The sequence below is a fragment of the Rhopalosiphum padi genome, chromosome 1, assembly GCF_020882245.1.
Source record: "Rhopalosiphum padi isolate XX-2018 chromosome 1, ASM2088224v1, whole genome shotgun sequence".
Taxonomy (NCBI): Eukaryota; Metazoa; Arthropoda; class Insecta; order Hemiptera; family Aphididae; genus Rhopalosiphum; species Rhopalosiphum padi.
The window spans coordinates 42,817,498-42,831,308 of NC_083597.1; the positions used below are offsets into that span (position 1 = coordinate 42,817,498).

Sequence of the window (13,811 nt, forward strand, 5' to 3'; positions counted from 1 at the left end):
TTTTATAATCATTATTTATTTTTTTCCCTGTCAAAATCAGGTAATACAGCTGTATACGTATATTGTATACAAATACAATTTCAATAAAAACATCATAAACGTTTGATATAATATTATAAGTTAGATAAAGACTCAATGATAGATATTATTATCTAAATGTTGAACTCGTACAAAAAAATAACATTATGTGCGCGCACTAAAAGTTTGAAATTCTCCCAAAATATTTATGATAATATAATATCTTGCCATCTTGCCACATGGAATAAAAATGACTAGATCCAAATTTATAATAATAATATGTCGTTTCAAAAAATATTTATAGTATTACCTCTGGTTCAATGTTTATGCAATATGTGTAGTATACGCTGTCATGCTAAGGGTGTCCGGACGATATTTGGTCCTATTTTTTTCTTCTAGTAATATATTTGTATATAAACATATCTATTCTAAAAAACATATATTTTATGTGTTGTCGATAGTCCAAACTTGATCAATGCGATAAAACATAGACAAAAAACATGGATTTAAAATTACGTAGGTATTGAGAAGACGGCAAAAGTACAATATTATATGCATTAACTTACTGAAATTTTTAATATTATTCATAAACGTTGATATTTACAATGCAACGTACAAAGCTATTTGTCAAATTCCTAAGTCGTGTGAAAAAGGTTGTCGACGGTGTTACTGGGCTGTGTGCATGTGAGAAATTAGTTTTGGCATGTGCAAGAAAGATACATAAATTGTTTGGAAGAAAGGCGGGTTTCAGGCGGTCAGGTAACACCAGGTCAAGTTCCAAAGAGACGACGAAGAGTAAAACTACCGTCATGTAGACGGTGACAGTATTATATAACATTATGTATTATGTACGCGCGGTGCTAAAATTGTATGACCCTAAATACCAAGAAATAACATGCCAATCAGCTGAGTATATTATAATATTATATCTTTGTAAATTAACGTGACCATATTTCTCTCGCGAGGGGATTAAAAAATAAATAATTAAGTCATCCATAATATAAAAAAGCAATGACGGGGATGTAAAATGTACCCTCGTGTTATGCCTAGTGTATGTTGTTTCTATAACTTATTTTGTATTTTATAGATAATATTATTATGTTATTTTAAATTCTGAGTGGAATACGTCATATTATGATCAATGTATGATTTTACAGTGTATTTTTATTATTATCTTTCATCACTCATTAGCCATGTTACCTTTAGAAGTAACAGAAATGCGTTGATTTTAAATTTTGAGTGTGGTTTTTGGTAAAAATTGGATCTAATGAAAATAATCGAGAAAGTTTTTGAGTCTGAAGTTTACATTTTTAAAAATATGATATTCATGCATACAATAAAAATATCTTATGAAACGATTCTCTCATTTTACTGTAATAAAAACAAATAACAATAGATATTTTAAATTGTTAATAAATGTTTATATTATAATTTTTTTATATGTTATGGTATAATTTCAAAAATATTATGAATTTTATTAATTTGTTTATATAGTATAGTAAAATGTTTTTTTTTTCAATTATTGTATTTCAAAAGTTTTTGCATGGTCAATAATAAAAAGTTGCTCATAAATTGTTATTAATTTCATTTATAAAATTATGAGTACGTATTATGCTTTTTACGTATAACATATAAAGTCTATGGTCATAATCGTTTTTCGTATACAATGATATAACATCATTGAATTAAAATTTGACACATCCATTACAGTGGCCCACTCTAAACCTATTGTACAGTCGAGCGGTATATACTCGTCCGTCGTTATTTTTAATAACCCGTTTTCAATTTCAATACGAGTGATATATATACAACGGTCAGTCCGCCGCCATAGGGGTAAACTAGCATTGGAGAATTAAATATTTGAACTACACTATTATTAAAAGCCCCTAATTTTAACTATTAGATAGATCCGGCCACGTCGACATGCTGTACATATACGTATATATTATATGGGTAAACGCGTGTTTATTTCATTATTTTTTATTTTATAATCCTGCCGTGCCATTTGAAAAAGCGAAGTGGTGGCGCTCGCTCTCGCGGCGGCGGCAGCATTGATCTGTGGAACGGGTGTGTGTGGAGGTGGTGGCCACTACTTACTATACACACACACACACACACACACACACATATAAGGACGCGATAAAGTATATATGTACAATATGTAGTGTGTGTATGATATCACCGCGGTGGGCACATCTAACGGACCGACGGATGAACGGACAGACGGACGTCCAGCCAGGCAGCCAGCTAAAGGCGGTGTGTGCGTCGTCGGTACCATATACCGTGGCACCCACCACCCCTCTGCGTGGGTGTGTGTGTGTGTGTGTGTGTGTGTGAACGTGCGCCCGCGCGCGCGGGTGTGTGTGTGTGGGTCGGCGGGTCGGCGTCGTGGGTCGCTCGCTATCGCTAGACGAGCACCGGCGGCTGCGGCAGCGCATCGGGACCGTGGGCACCGCGCACCACTGGCGCACCGCCGCACGCGCGCACCGCGCACACCCAAAGGCCTGACACGCGCGCCCGCGCAAAGAATAAGGACCATCAGCCTCCGTCGCTGTCCCGGCGGCTAGTCGTGTGTGAGCCGTCACCACCACCGTTGTTCGTCGTCGTTCGTCGCGGCCGACGTCCGCTCGTCCACTGTCGTCGTCGTAGTCGTCTTCTCGCTCGCCGGTCCAGATCCTCGACCGTATATACATATATAGGTGTTCGGTTTCTTTTGAAGTCTTTTTCACCGTTTCTCCTCCTCGCCCACTCTCTTCACTCCGTCGCTCATCTTCTCGGGACCCGCGCAAATTTATATTGCACGTCGTTCGGCGCGTGTAATACCTGTACGCGCGCACAGCACCTACCCATATACTCCGTCGCCAACGTTCACCGTCTGCGTCGTGATATTGTAGCACATTTTCTCTTTTCTTCTTCCGCGTCGCTCGCAGCAAAACGACATTATATAGAGAATATTGTCGCACTACCACCGCCGCGTCGCCGCGTGTACCACAGATACACCGGTGCCGGTAATGGGTGGCCGGTACTGCCGCCGCCGCGAGCCGTCTGCGTCGTCGATCCCACGACGGACAGCGTTGTTAGTGACCACCACCATCAACACCACCACCACCGCCGTCGCTACTGCGGCCGTCGCCGTACGCTGAGAGACGCCGCCACAACAGCCAGAAGCCGCGGTAGCGATGCCGGCGATGATTCGGTGCAACTGGTGGCCGTGTCGCCGGCGGTCCGTCCAACGGTCCGTTCGTCCCGTGCCGGTGGTCGTCCCTCCGCGAAGTGGTCACCGCGTCCCAGCGTGATCGTCGTCGTCGTCGGTTCTGGCCGCGCGCGCACCGTCCACACGCGCGATGTCGTCGTCGCCGTCATCGTCCTCCTCGTCGTTCTCGTTGACGTCGTCCTCGTCAAAGATCGTCGTCGTGCTATTCCTGTTGACGGCCGTGAAAATAAAAGGTGAGAAATATTGCTGATACCCACCACCACCACCACCACCCCGCCACAGCACAGAGACGCGAGTCGTCTCGTGTTCGTCGTTATCTATAGCGCCGACGTGTCTGTTGTACGTGTATAATATACGTTATCGGTCGTATGCGGTAGACGGCGGCGCGTCGTCATATCGCCGGCCGATGGAACTGTTACATTTTTAAACAGCAACTAGTAGAGCTATAATACAACTGCACTGTACAAGTGTGTGTGTGTGTGTGTGTGTATATTATTATTTTTTATAATACCGCCGCCGCCACCACCACCACCTCTTCAGCCTTATTCCTCGTGTTCCTCCAAATCCACGGGCGGTGGTGGTTATATACACACATTCAACACGTAGGTAGTGTTGTTTTTTTCTTTGAAACACAATAACACCGCCGCGAAACCGATCAAGTCTTTCGCACGATATTTGTGTTTATCTTATATACACCTACCGCAGTAGACGTTTTTCCCGTCTCCGCGGCGACGAGTTCCGCTGAATATTTATAAAAACCGAAAACCGCGTTACCCGGTAGTCTGTTGGGGGGGGGGGGGGGGTGTAAAACACTCGTATCTATATTATTGACACGCAACCACCACTATATTATCGTAGGTTCGTTTTGTATTCCGTCCCGTTGCACTGCGCCCGAACCGCGGATATTTTTGTTTTATTTTTCTCGCTCGACGTAGCATTATACGCACGAGCTTAGATGAATACACTATATATACCTATCTCGACGTACGCAACGCTGAACGGCGGCTGTGGCGCAGAAAAGAAATTAAGAGAAATGAAACACTCCGTTTACCCTGGCCGCCTAGCGCCATTAGTTTAAAGTGTTTAGACCATAAGGAATAAGTTACACTAAGCAGCCTCGTAATTGGTCACACGAGGCTTTCAACTGTTCTCGAAAGTCTAAAGCTGTGTTATGCGCAACATCAAATGTACGCAATGATAGTCAAACCCATCGACGGTACACTGTTCAAAGACTCGATTCCGCATTCCTAAACGTCTATACGATTCGATCGGCTCCAGATATGTATAAACTAATTTCTTTAAAAAACATAAAAACATCAACATATATTAATTAATCAAATATTAATAACCTTAGGTATACATTTTTATAAGAGGATACCTTGTAGCTGATACTTAAATAATAATAATAATAATAATAATAGTTACATTCGAGCAGTTGTGAATAATAGATAAAATACGCGCCGTTACACCGTGATCGGCTATAACGCGATTATAATATCATTATAAGCGGTATGCGTGTGTCGACAATCACGTATCGCCGGATGTTTCGTACTCGAACAATATTATATTTTATAGTCTATAATAATATAGACAGCAGCAACGACGACTATATAATATGTTATGTTCAGAGACGACTCATCGCGGATTAAATAAATACAGCAACAACGGTATAAAATGATAATGCAATCGATCGTCAGTTTTTCCGTGAAATTAGTTTCCGAATTAAATTATTTCGTTTGACTTTCGTTGGATGTGTAATTCTATAAAAACGAACAATGCAATTCGTTAACTATTCCTGTCACAATTTTACGCCGACGCCGCGTTCTACGGAAGAATAATTTACTATCGGTATACTATGTATACGGTTCAGCTGCGAGTTATCTAGGACTCGTACGAAATCAATTATCGAATAACTATTGAATTCGAATTGTTGAATGACAGATGTAGCCAACGAACTGAGCCGGTCGCCATCAACTTTTAATAAATCGAATATTGTAATTTTCTATTTCTCGAATACACAATTTACTACGGGATTTATCAACAGTATAATATAAGTACTTCAATACGCCAAGGTTTTTCGATTTCAGCTGCGAGTTTATTGTAAAACAAATCACATTTTAATGGAAATATGTTTGTTCTCCGTATAGATATATAACTGTTATATACCAGGTAGAGTGTTAGTCGACATGTTTGTCTTTGAACGTTTGCTGCATTTAAGATGACACGCAAAATACAATAGGTAGTTAAAATCACTGTAGAAATTCAAAATATAATAATTAATTTAGTCCAAAATATTCCAGTTGAATAGTCATGATAAACTTCATCCGAATTTAATTGGTTTTAACGAAACTCGAGTATTTTTATTACAAGTTGAATCAAATATAATCAATGACAGTACATATTCTGTAAAATGCCAGAATCGAAATATTCAAAAAGTTTTGTTAATTGAATTTATATCAACCAATAATTATAAATTTTGAATTCTGATGCGTGGGGTAATTATTATCTTTATCAATTTGTATTTTACATACATTCAATAATAATTGGTGCTATTGAAAACATTTTCAAAATATATGTTATATTTATTGTTTAAACTCTTAAGTTTTATTAGGTTTAGGTTAAATTACTTAAATTATAAAAACCAATTTTGTCACTAAAACATTTTCTCATTAATGGCAACATGAAGATAATATGTCAATAAGTAACTGTATCACATACATTTTTATAATAGTTTACGGTATACGTGATAACTTACTAATAACAATTGTAGAATAACTTTTAAAATCTATTTGATGTTTTGATTTTTGAAAGATCTAATAATTAATTAACGGTTGTTAATTCTACCTAGCGTCACATATTATTCCTAATGGCACTAGCTGTACAATGGTACAGTCGTTTTCTCAACACCCAAGACCTATATCTACAAAGAGCATAACTTAAGTTTATAGAATTAATTTCATATTTAATATTATACTTATGATCTTAACAAATACTGAACATCAGGATTTATTTAATTATTATATTATAAACTAACAATATTATGAACTATTTGATTTTCGAACCAAATAGAACTGAAAATTATAAATTTATTAAACAGACCTAACGTCCGATGTTTTGTTCAAAAATTAAACCAATTACTGTGGAATTTTTTAAGGCGAATTTATGTTATATTATATTTTCGTCATAAATATTAATATTTACGTCTTAATATTTTTAAAGTTTTTATAGATTTTTAAAAAGTTCTGGTTGAGTTTGATATAAAATTTAAATAGTTCGGTTAAGTTCGAGTTTATTCAATTAAAAAAAAAAGTTTGATTTGACTTCAGTTTTTCTAAAATAAGTTCAGGGTACATAATATTACTAATTTATATATTATTGTATATAACTCTCTGAATACTAGAGTTAAAAATACATTTCCAACTAGATACTTTAAATAAGGTTCAAAAACAATTAGTATCAAATTATTGTTTATTTGTTAGTATGTATTATTATTATTTAACAAAACAATTATGCATACAATTAAAATTCATAACTTCGCATCCATTTGTCTAATAATCTGAATGTCTCTTATTATAAATTATATCATTATTCATTTTTCAACATTATTGTACTATATAAGTACTAAAAGATTATTTTTATTTTTATTGTATAAACATCTATTTGCCGTGGCCAGCGTTAAAAGGTTTATAATTGAGGAACGTCTAAATTATCTCAAATGCGATTTACAATACAAATTAAAAAATTTTCTGGTCAGCAATTTGTATACTGGACATTTATGTATTTTTAATCACCTCTGTTGTTGTAATGGTGTATAGTGTTTTGTTATTTAAATTAATAATAATGGCATTATTCACAATGATGAAATTTGAAAAAAACAATTCCAAGAAAAGTTTAATTTAAAAAAAAAGGCAAAGATATTGTTAAAATTACTTTATCGTATTTGGTTGCCTTATGTTTTGTTTTCAATCAATATTGTACAGGGAATTATGAACTTAGATTTTTATCTTATTACAATATTTAAGTGAGAGTTTCGATTTTAAAATACAATCTAAACATTTGAATTTTTATATCTTATAACTTTAATTTAGTATGATATATTTTGATACACGGAATTAATTTTACTATAAATTAAAATGATTTATTATCAAGATTTTATATGCGTAGAGTTGTAAAATATAAATATTTCACACATTTTTAATAGTATTATTAGAGTATATACGAACATTAATATAAAATAACATTTTCTTTTTTGATATTAATATTGTTGTAGATATAATGCTTACCTCAATTGAATACATGTAACGATGCATTTCTTATGGCACGTACACATAACGCGCATACAGGTTATAGACAGTTGAAGTAAATATTATGCAAATATTACATTTCTTTATGTGGACTTTACAGGTATTTTTGTACAGTTTAAATGTTTATTTGCATAATACAATTAAATCAGTAACACAGTGCTACTTGAAACTAAAGATGTTAAATTAAATATTTCCTTTTTAAATAGAATAATATATCTATAATAAATAAATAGTATTAAATTAAAAGTTTTATATAACTTCTGGTATACGAAAATCTGAAATATGGTATTAAATAAAATTAAAAACTAAAAACTGATATTATCGAACTTGCACGTAGAGTGGTCAATTGGGTCAGGATCCACTGAATTTTTTAAAAATTAATAATTAAACGAATCATTTAAATAAATAAGAATATAAATTAAATTCAAAATTGTTTAAACAACCCCCCCCACCATCGCCACAAAAAAAAAAACAAAATCCGGGTATGTTACTGGAAATAATAATAGTAATATGCAAAACCAATAAAATAACTTACATTTTTTGTTTTAACATGTATTCTATGTACTTAATATAATTGAAGTAAAATTATATACTTAATCTTTTTTTAAAAGTTTTCTAAATGTTTAAAGTACTGTTTAAAGTGCTATGTCACATTATATTGTAAACAATATGTCAAACGGCCAGTAATAATCAAGGAAAAAAATTATGCAACTCAAATGTCAACTTTAAAAACTGTACATGCAATTAAATAAAAAGTTATTAACTCCCATTAGAATTTATTTGTGAAGTTATTCGAATCGTTAAAATAAAAATATATAAATTCAGTATAGATTTTAAGAGATGTAGTTTGTTTAATTATGTTCATTTACAAATCACTTGATCTTCATTTAAAATTTTAAAAAAGAAATTCTATTATTAAAATGATGTTGTTAACAATTTAACATAATATTATACATTATACATTTTGGATGGTTATAATAATAAAAAAATACCATTACTTTTTAACAAAATCAAACGTTAATATCATTCATCATGTAAATATTTTGTCCTATATGTTCTGTATTTTTATAAGTTATCATTCAATTTTTAATTTATTAGGTTGCTTATATTTTATGTGTAATGTATATCTAACTGAATAATCTTTGATTGATTGTTAGCCGATTTGTACGCAATTGTTTAATTGTATGAAATTTAACTATTATTCTTGAAATAACTATGCTCTTAGTATGTATAACTTTATTAATTTAAAATATATAATATATTATAAGTCTTTATTATAAATAGGAATGAGTTTAATATTATGATAAAACGTTTATGTTATCAATACATTTTGTATCTTTCTCAGATGTTTTATTATAAAATCTACGCACAAAATTATAAATTCATGATAACTCATACTAATTTATATTAATGAAATCAGAAAATATTATTTATAAAAGCTTCGTTTCAACCATATTTTTTAAAATAATTATGAATAAAATTAAAATTACTTTAAAAATAATTCGTCATGCACTTTGTTTTCTATTTCACTGCGTGTACCACTCGAAGATGGCAACAAGTCTGACTTTTGAACCGAGACAAACAATATATTACTGTCAAGTACGCTCTTAAATTCTTTCTGATTTTCAGCTTTTATATTTAGGTGGATACTTCTTGTATTGTTTAAAGACATGCAATTGTCTAATCGCATTTGGTATTTTCATTATCATATAGATGAAAATAATTTAAAGTACCTACCAACAAATAAAATAATGTAGGTGTTAAAATAAAAATAAAAATAAATTACTACAAATATTGTTAGATAAACTATTTTTGTTAAATTTATTTTTTAATATTATAATATGATTTATTATTATTATTATTATTTTTATTAAGTAATATTAATTATCGTTTTTATTTATGTTTAAAATATATATTTACTTCAATGAAATATTATTAATTTATAATAGGTTTATTAATAAAATATTATTGACATAATTATTTAATAACCTTTGTGGTGCAGTATCGCTATTGAAAATTGTTATTCATTATAAATCGTGATGTATCATTAATTAAAAATTGAATTATCATGTAATTTATTTAAATTCACTCGCTGAATGCATACGTGATCAAATGCTTTCATTTGCATCTGAATCAATTAAATAATGTATCGGATCAATACTCTCTAATATTTTGCTTGTATAGTTTATATGTTTATCATTCAATATTTGACAACAATTATTGAGTAGTTTTTGAAAAATTAAGTTAAGCTACTTTGCTTGTGCTATAAAATATATTAAAGTCACATTTGATATTTGCATAAAATATACAATGGTAACCTACAGATATATGCACAATTTACTATAGGCAAACAATGAACAATATTATTTATCTAACATTTTACTGTTGTAAGTCACTAATTGTGAACCATGAGGCATAAAGTGTAAATATTTATTTGACCTAATCGAATTTTCTAAAATTGTATTTAATTTACCGGAACACAATAATTAAAATTATTTTACTAATGTATAATATTTAAGTTTCAACTAAATGTAAAGTCGTTTCATGGATTTTATAATACAGTAATAAATACCGTATAATAATATAATATATCAAAGTTTTAAGTATTAGGTATTAATTGTCGGCGGAACAGGACAAAAGCATATTATTCTGTTGTGTTACTTTCCTAGAACAGTACCATAATAAATAGTTCTCAATTCAGTAAGACGTTTATATAAATTCCATAGAAAACCCTTGACCAATCTATCTTGACAGTAAAATAGCCTCAGCTCTAGGTACAATGTTTCTACACAGTATATACATTTTGAATTATAAATATTCAACGCGGTTGAAGAGGGATTGAAAAATTATTTTTTCTGTGGAGTACTATAATGGACTGTCGATATATTATTCAGGTCAGGATTACTACGACATGTCGATTAGTTTTGTCAATTTCATCCACCGCCATACTAATGTGAGGGCTCATACTATTTATGACATTTCGGTCTAACTAAACCCTAGCTAAGTCCTTGTGGCGTATATAGACCTTGATTGTGACCAACCAACATATTATATTGAAGTCATTTAAGTACGAACATATTTTGTTGTGGTTGGTTGAGGTCTCTCTCACAATATTATTTCGAACGCTTAAATAAATGTATTCTGTTATTATTAAATTTACATCGTGATTAAAAAAATAAATCTGTTCACTTTAAATTGTATATGTACGATTTTTTGTTTTATCAATACTTTTAAAAATAATTAGTCTTAATCTTAAGAACATATTTAAGTATAATTATTAATTAATAATTAAACTTAAAAATCATATTCTACTATTATTGTAATTAAAAAGTGCATTTATATTTCAAATATTAAAAATATCAAAATTTAAAAAAAATTACAAATCAACTGTATAATCATTATACTTATTAATATTTACGTTACCATTTGAAAACTTCATAATATATAATGATATTATATTGTATACTATTCTAAACATTATCTTTCAATGAATAAACAACCATTTGTTACTAAATAAAAAATAAATAATGATAACTTAAATCATGTTTAATTTAACAAGTTTAATCAGTTCTTCAGTTATTTTATACGACGCATAAGAAGCGTTTTGTTAAACTTTTAACAAAATCAATGTGTTGCTTGCATACTACATTAGGTAGAATTACTTTCAAGTTATAATAGTAAAACTTTTATTAAATAATCTTTTTTTGGCTATTAAAATTTTAAAAAAAAATTTTAAATTTTGAGTAAGAAGTTAATCATCACAGTGGAAGTCGCTATAACAGTTATATGAATGTATGATTCTTTGTTACATGTTACTTACCTATTTTATTATGTCTATATATCTACCCGTCCACAGTTATTTCTTAGTATACCTATACTTTTTTTAAATATTATACAAAAACTTACTTTTTATCGTACAGTAACAGTAATTCAGAAGGACTTGTGGAAGCGATCTAGACATGATTTTATTTTTAATACATCGTGAAACTATTTTATTATTAAAACTATATTATTTGCTGTCATAAGTATTAATTGTTGTTTATTAACATTAAAATATTATATTATTATATTTATTGTTATACATCTACGAAATTATTTCATATTTTCATATAAGTATTATAGTAGCCAATTATAATTTGAACGCTGTGCTTACGGTTTAGGTGATGCAAATTGAAACATACTAACTACATTGGTATTTATTTTAGAACCATTGATAGAAGGTGTATATCATTATTTATCATTAATTTATTATTTTACATAGTTTCAAAATATTCTACTTCACACCAAATAAATTAATATATGTATTTCAAAAGTTATAATTTTAATTTTACTTTAATGGAACATATAGTATTATTTGAGAATAGTTAATTTTAATTAAAGGTTGATGTTTGTATGAAAATTACTTTTTGGTTCAAACCAAAAATACATCTTTCAAAATTAAAATATAATATAAACTACAGCTATTTTTTATGTATACATATACTATGTATTTTATGATTACTGGTTCATACTTATTTACTTTATTCGATGTAATTCGATCAAATGTATCACCTATATTGTATCCATTGTTCTTATATAGTATTTATAATTGTTACGATTTACGGTTAATTTAATGAAATACATCAGTGCGATGTTAAAATAACAAATCGAATCCAATCACACGAACTATATTTAATATATTGTGAGAACAATTTACAGGTGTTTTGAATCTGATAAATGTGTATGACATCGACAACTGTAGCTGTATTATATACGTTTACACACCAACAGAAATATTCGGAAAATACCTAACAATTGTTTATGGTTCACTTTAAATAACAAGTGCTTGGTTCTTCTGAATAATCATGGAATATTTAATATATTCTAATTGTTATGATAATGTAATTTCAATATTTTATTGAATTTATTTTATTAATTGTTATAATTAAATAGCTAAAATACATTGCCCATCAATATAGTTTTAATTATTTATTATTGATTCACATAATAAATTTACGTGTGATGGTTGAAAAATAAAATATAATTATATTTGTATTTTAATTATTGCTGATAGTTATAATTTATAACATACTATCAAAAGTAAAGCTAAATATACTGACATTAGTTGTCAAATGTGTCTTGGTATTTAGGATTGTTATAAGCAAGTTATAACTTGGCAATACGACGTGATTTTCTATACATAATTTTATATACAAATTATTTTTGCGAATATTGTTTTACAAAAATAAAATTAATAAAACTATGATAGGCTTATTTAAAATAATAAAAAATGCATTGTTTATAAAAAAAAATTCACAGATTTATTTCAAGATAACTTAATGTTGTAAACTATACACATAACACCTATCCCGTATTGGGCGTATTGCATGCATAGTAATATTTGTTTAATTTAAAACTATTATAAACTATTATATATTATATATATTGATACTTAATAGTTACTATATAACTAACTAGTGACTACTACGTATTAGATTTGGCTGTTTCTTTGAAAGTAAAACTTTAAATTGAAATAACTTGATCAAATATATAAGGTTTTAATGACTGCGTATAGTCAGTAGCTTAGAATGTTGTATTAACGATGAATAACTGTAATGAAATTAATAATACTTAATTAGTCACTTTAAATACTATACGTTATATTTAAGTAAATAAGTAAACAACTCAGTAAGCAACATGTTAAAATTTTATTAGTAATTATTGTTAAATAATAAATTTAAAAAAAAAAACAAAAAAACGATAAATTTGCATTGTGATATATTAATTTTAATAATTAAAATATTGAATATTAACTACTTATTAGATTATTCTTATAAATAAATTGGATGTTCTAATAAAGAGCATCACCAATCCCAGGTTTATGTTGTAAGTATTTAATTTTCAGTTATTATAATAATACTATCGTCATTTTATTTTTAAATTTATCTAATTTTTCATAAACATAATATTACATTTTGATAAATAAAAAATTGAGTGATAAAACGGTTATAATTATTACTGAAACTAGATAATATGACAAAGACATTTACAATTGCATTTTAGCTGTACAATCGTTGAGTCTTGAGTGTATGTATGTACTAGGTACCTATAAGAATTAACAATATTCGTCCAAACTAATCTACTATTACTTTATATTATTGTGTAGCAGACAGCAATATATAACGGATGTTTTAGGCAATACATTTTAAGTAAGAAAATATTTGATTTTCCATCAATAATTTATTAGTGTAGATAAGCAAATAACATTTGGAAATTGATTTATACTTACCATTTAT

General features: G+C 29.8%; 1 protein-coding gene across 3 annotated transcripts in view; it reads left to right on the forward strand.

The window, feature by feature from the left end:
- The first annotated feature begins 2,567 nt into the window (after positions 1-2,567).
- Positions 2,568-13,811, forward strand: part of LOC132932358 (acetylcholine receptor subunit alpha-type acr-16-like) — a 190,671-nt gene continuing 179,427 nt past the window's right edge. For all 3 annotated transcript variants that reach the window (XM_060998703.1, XM_060998704.1, XM_060998705.1), the window contains exon 1: positions 2,568-3,465. In XM_060998703.1, coding sequence (XP_060854686.1) covers positions 3,363-3,465 — 103 coding nt within the window. In that variant the 5' untranslated portion in view covers positions 2,568-3,362. The remainder of the gene's footprint in view (positions 3,466-13,811) is intronic.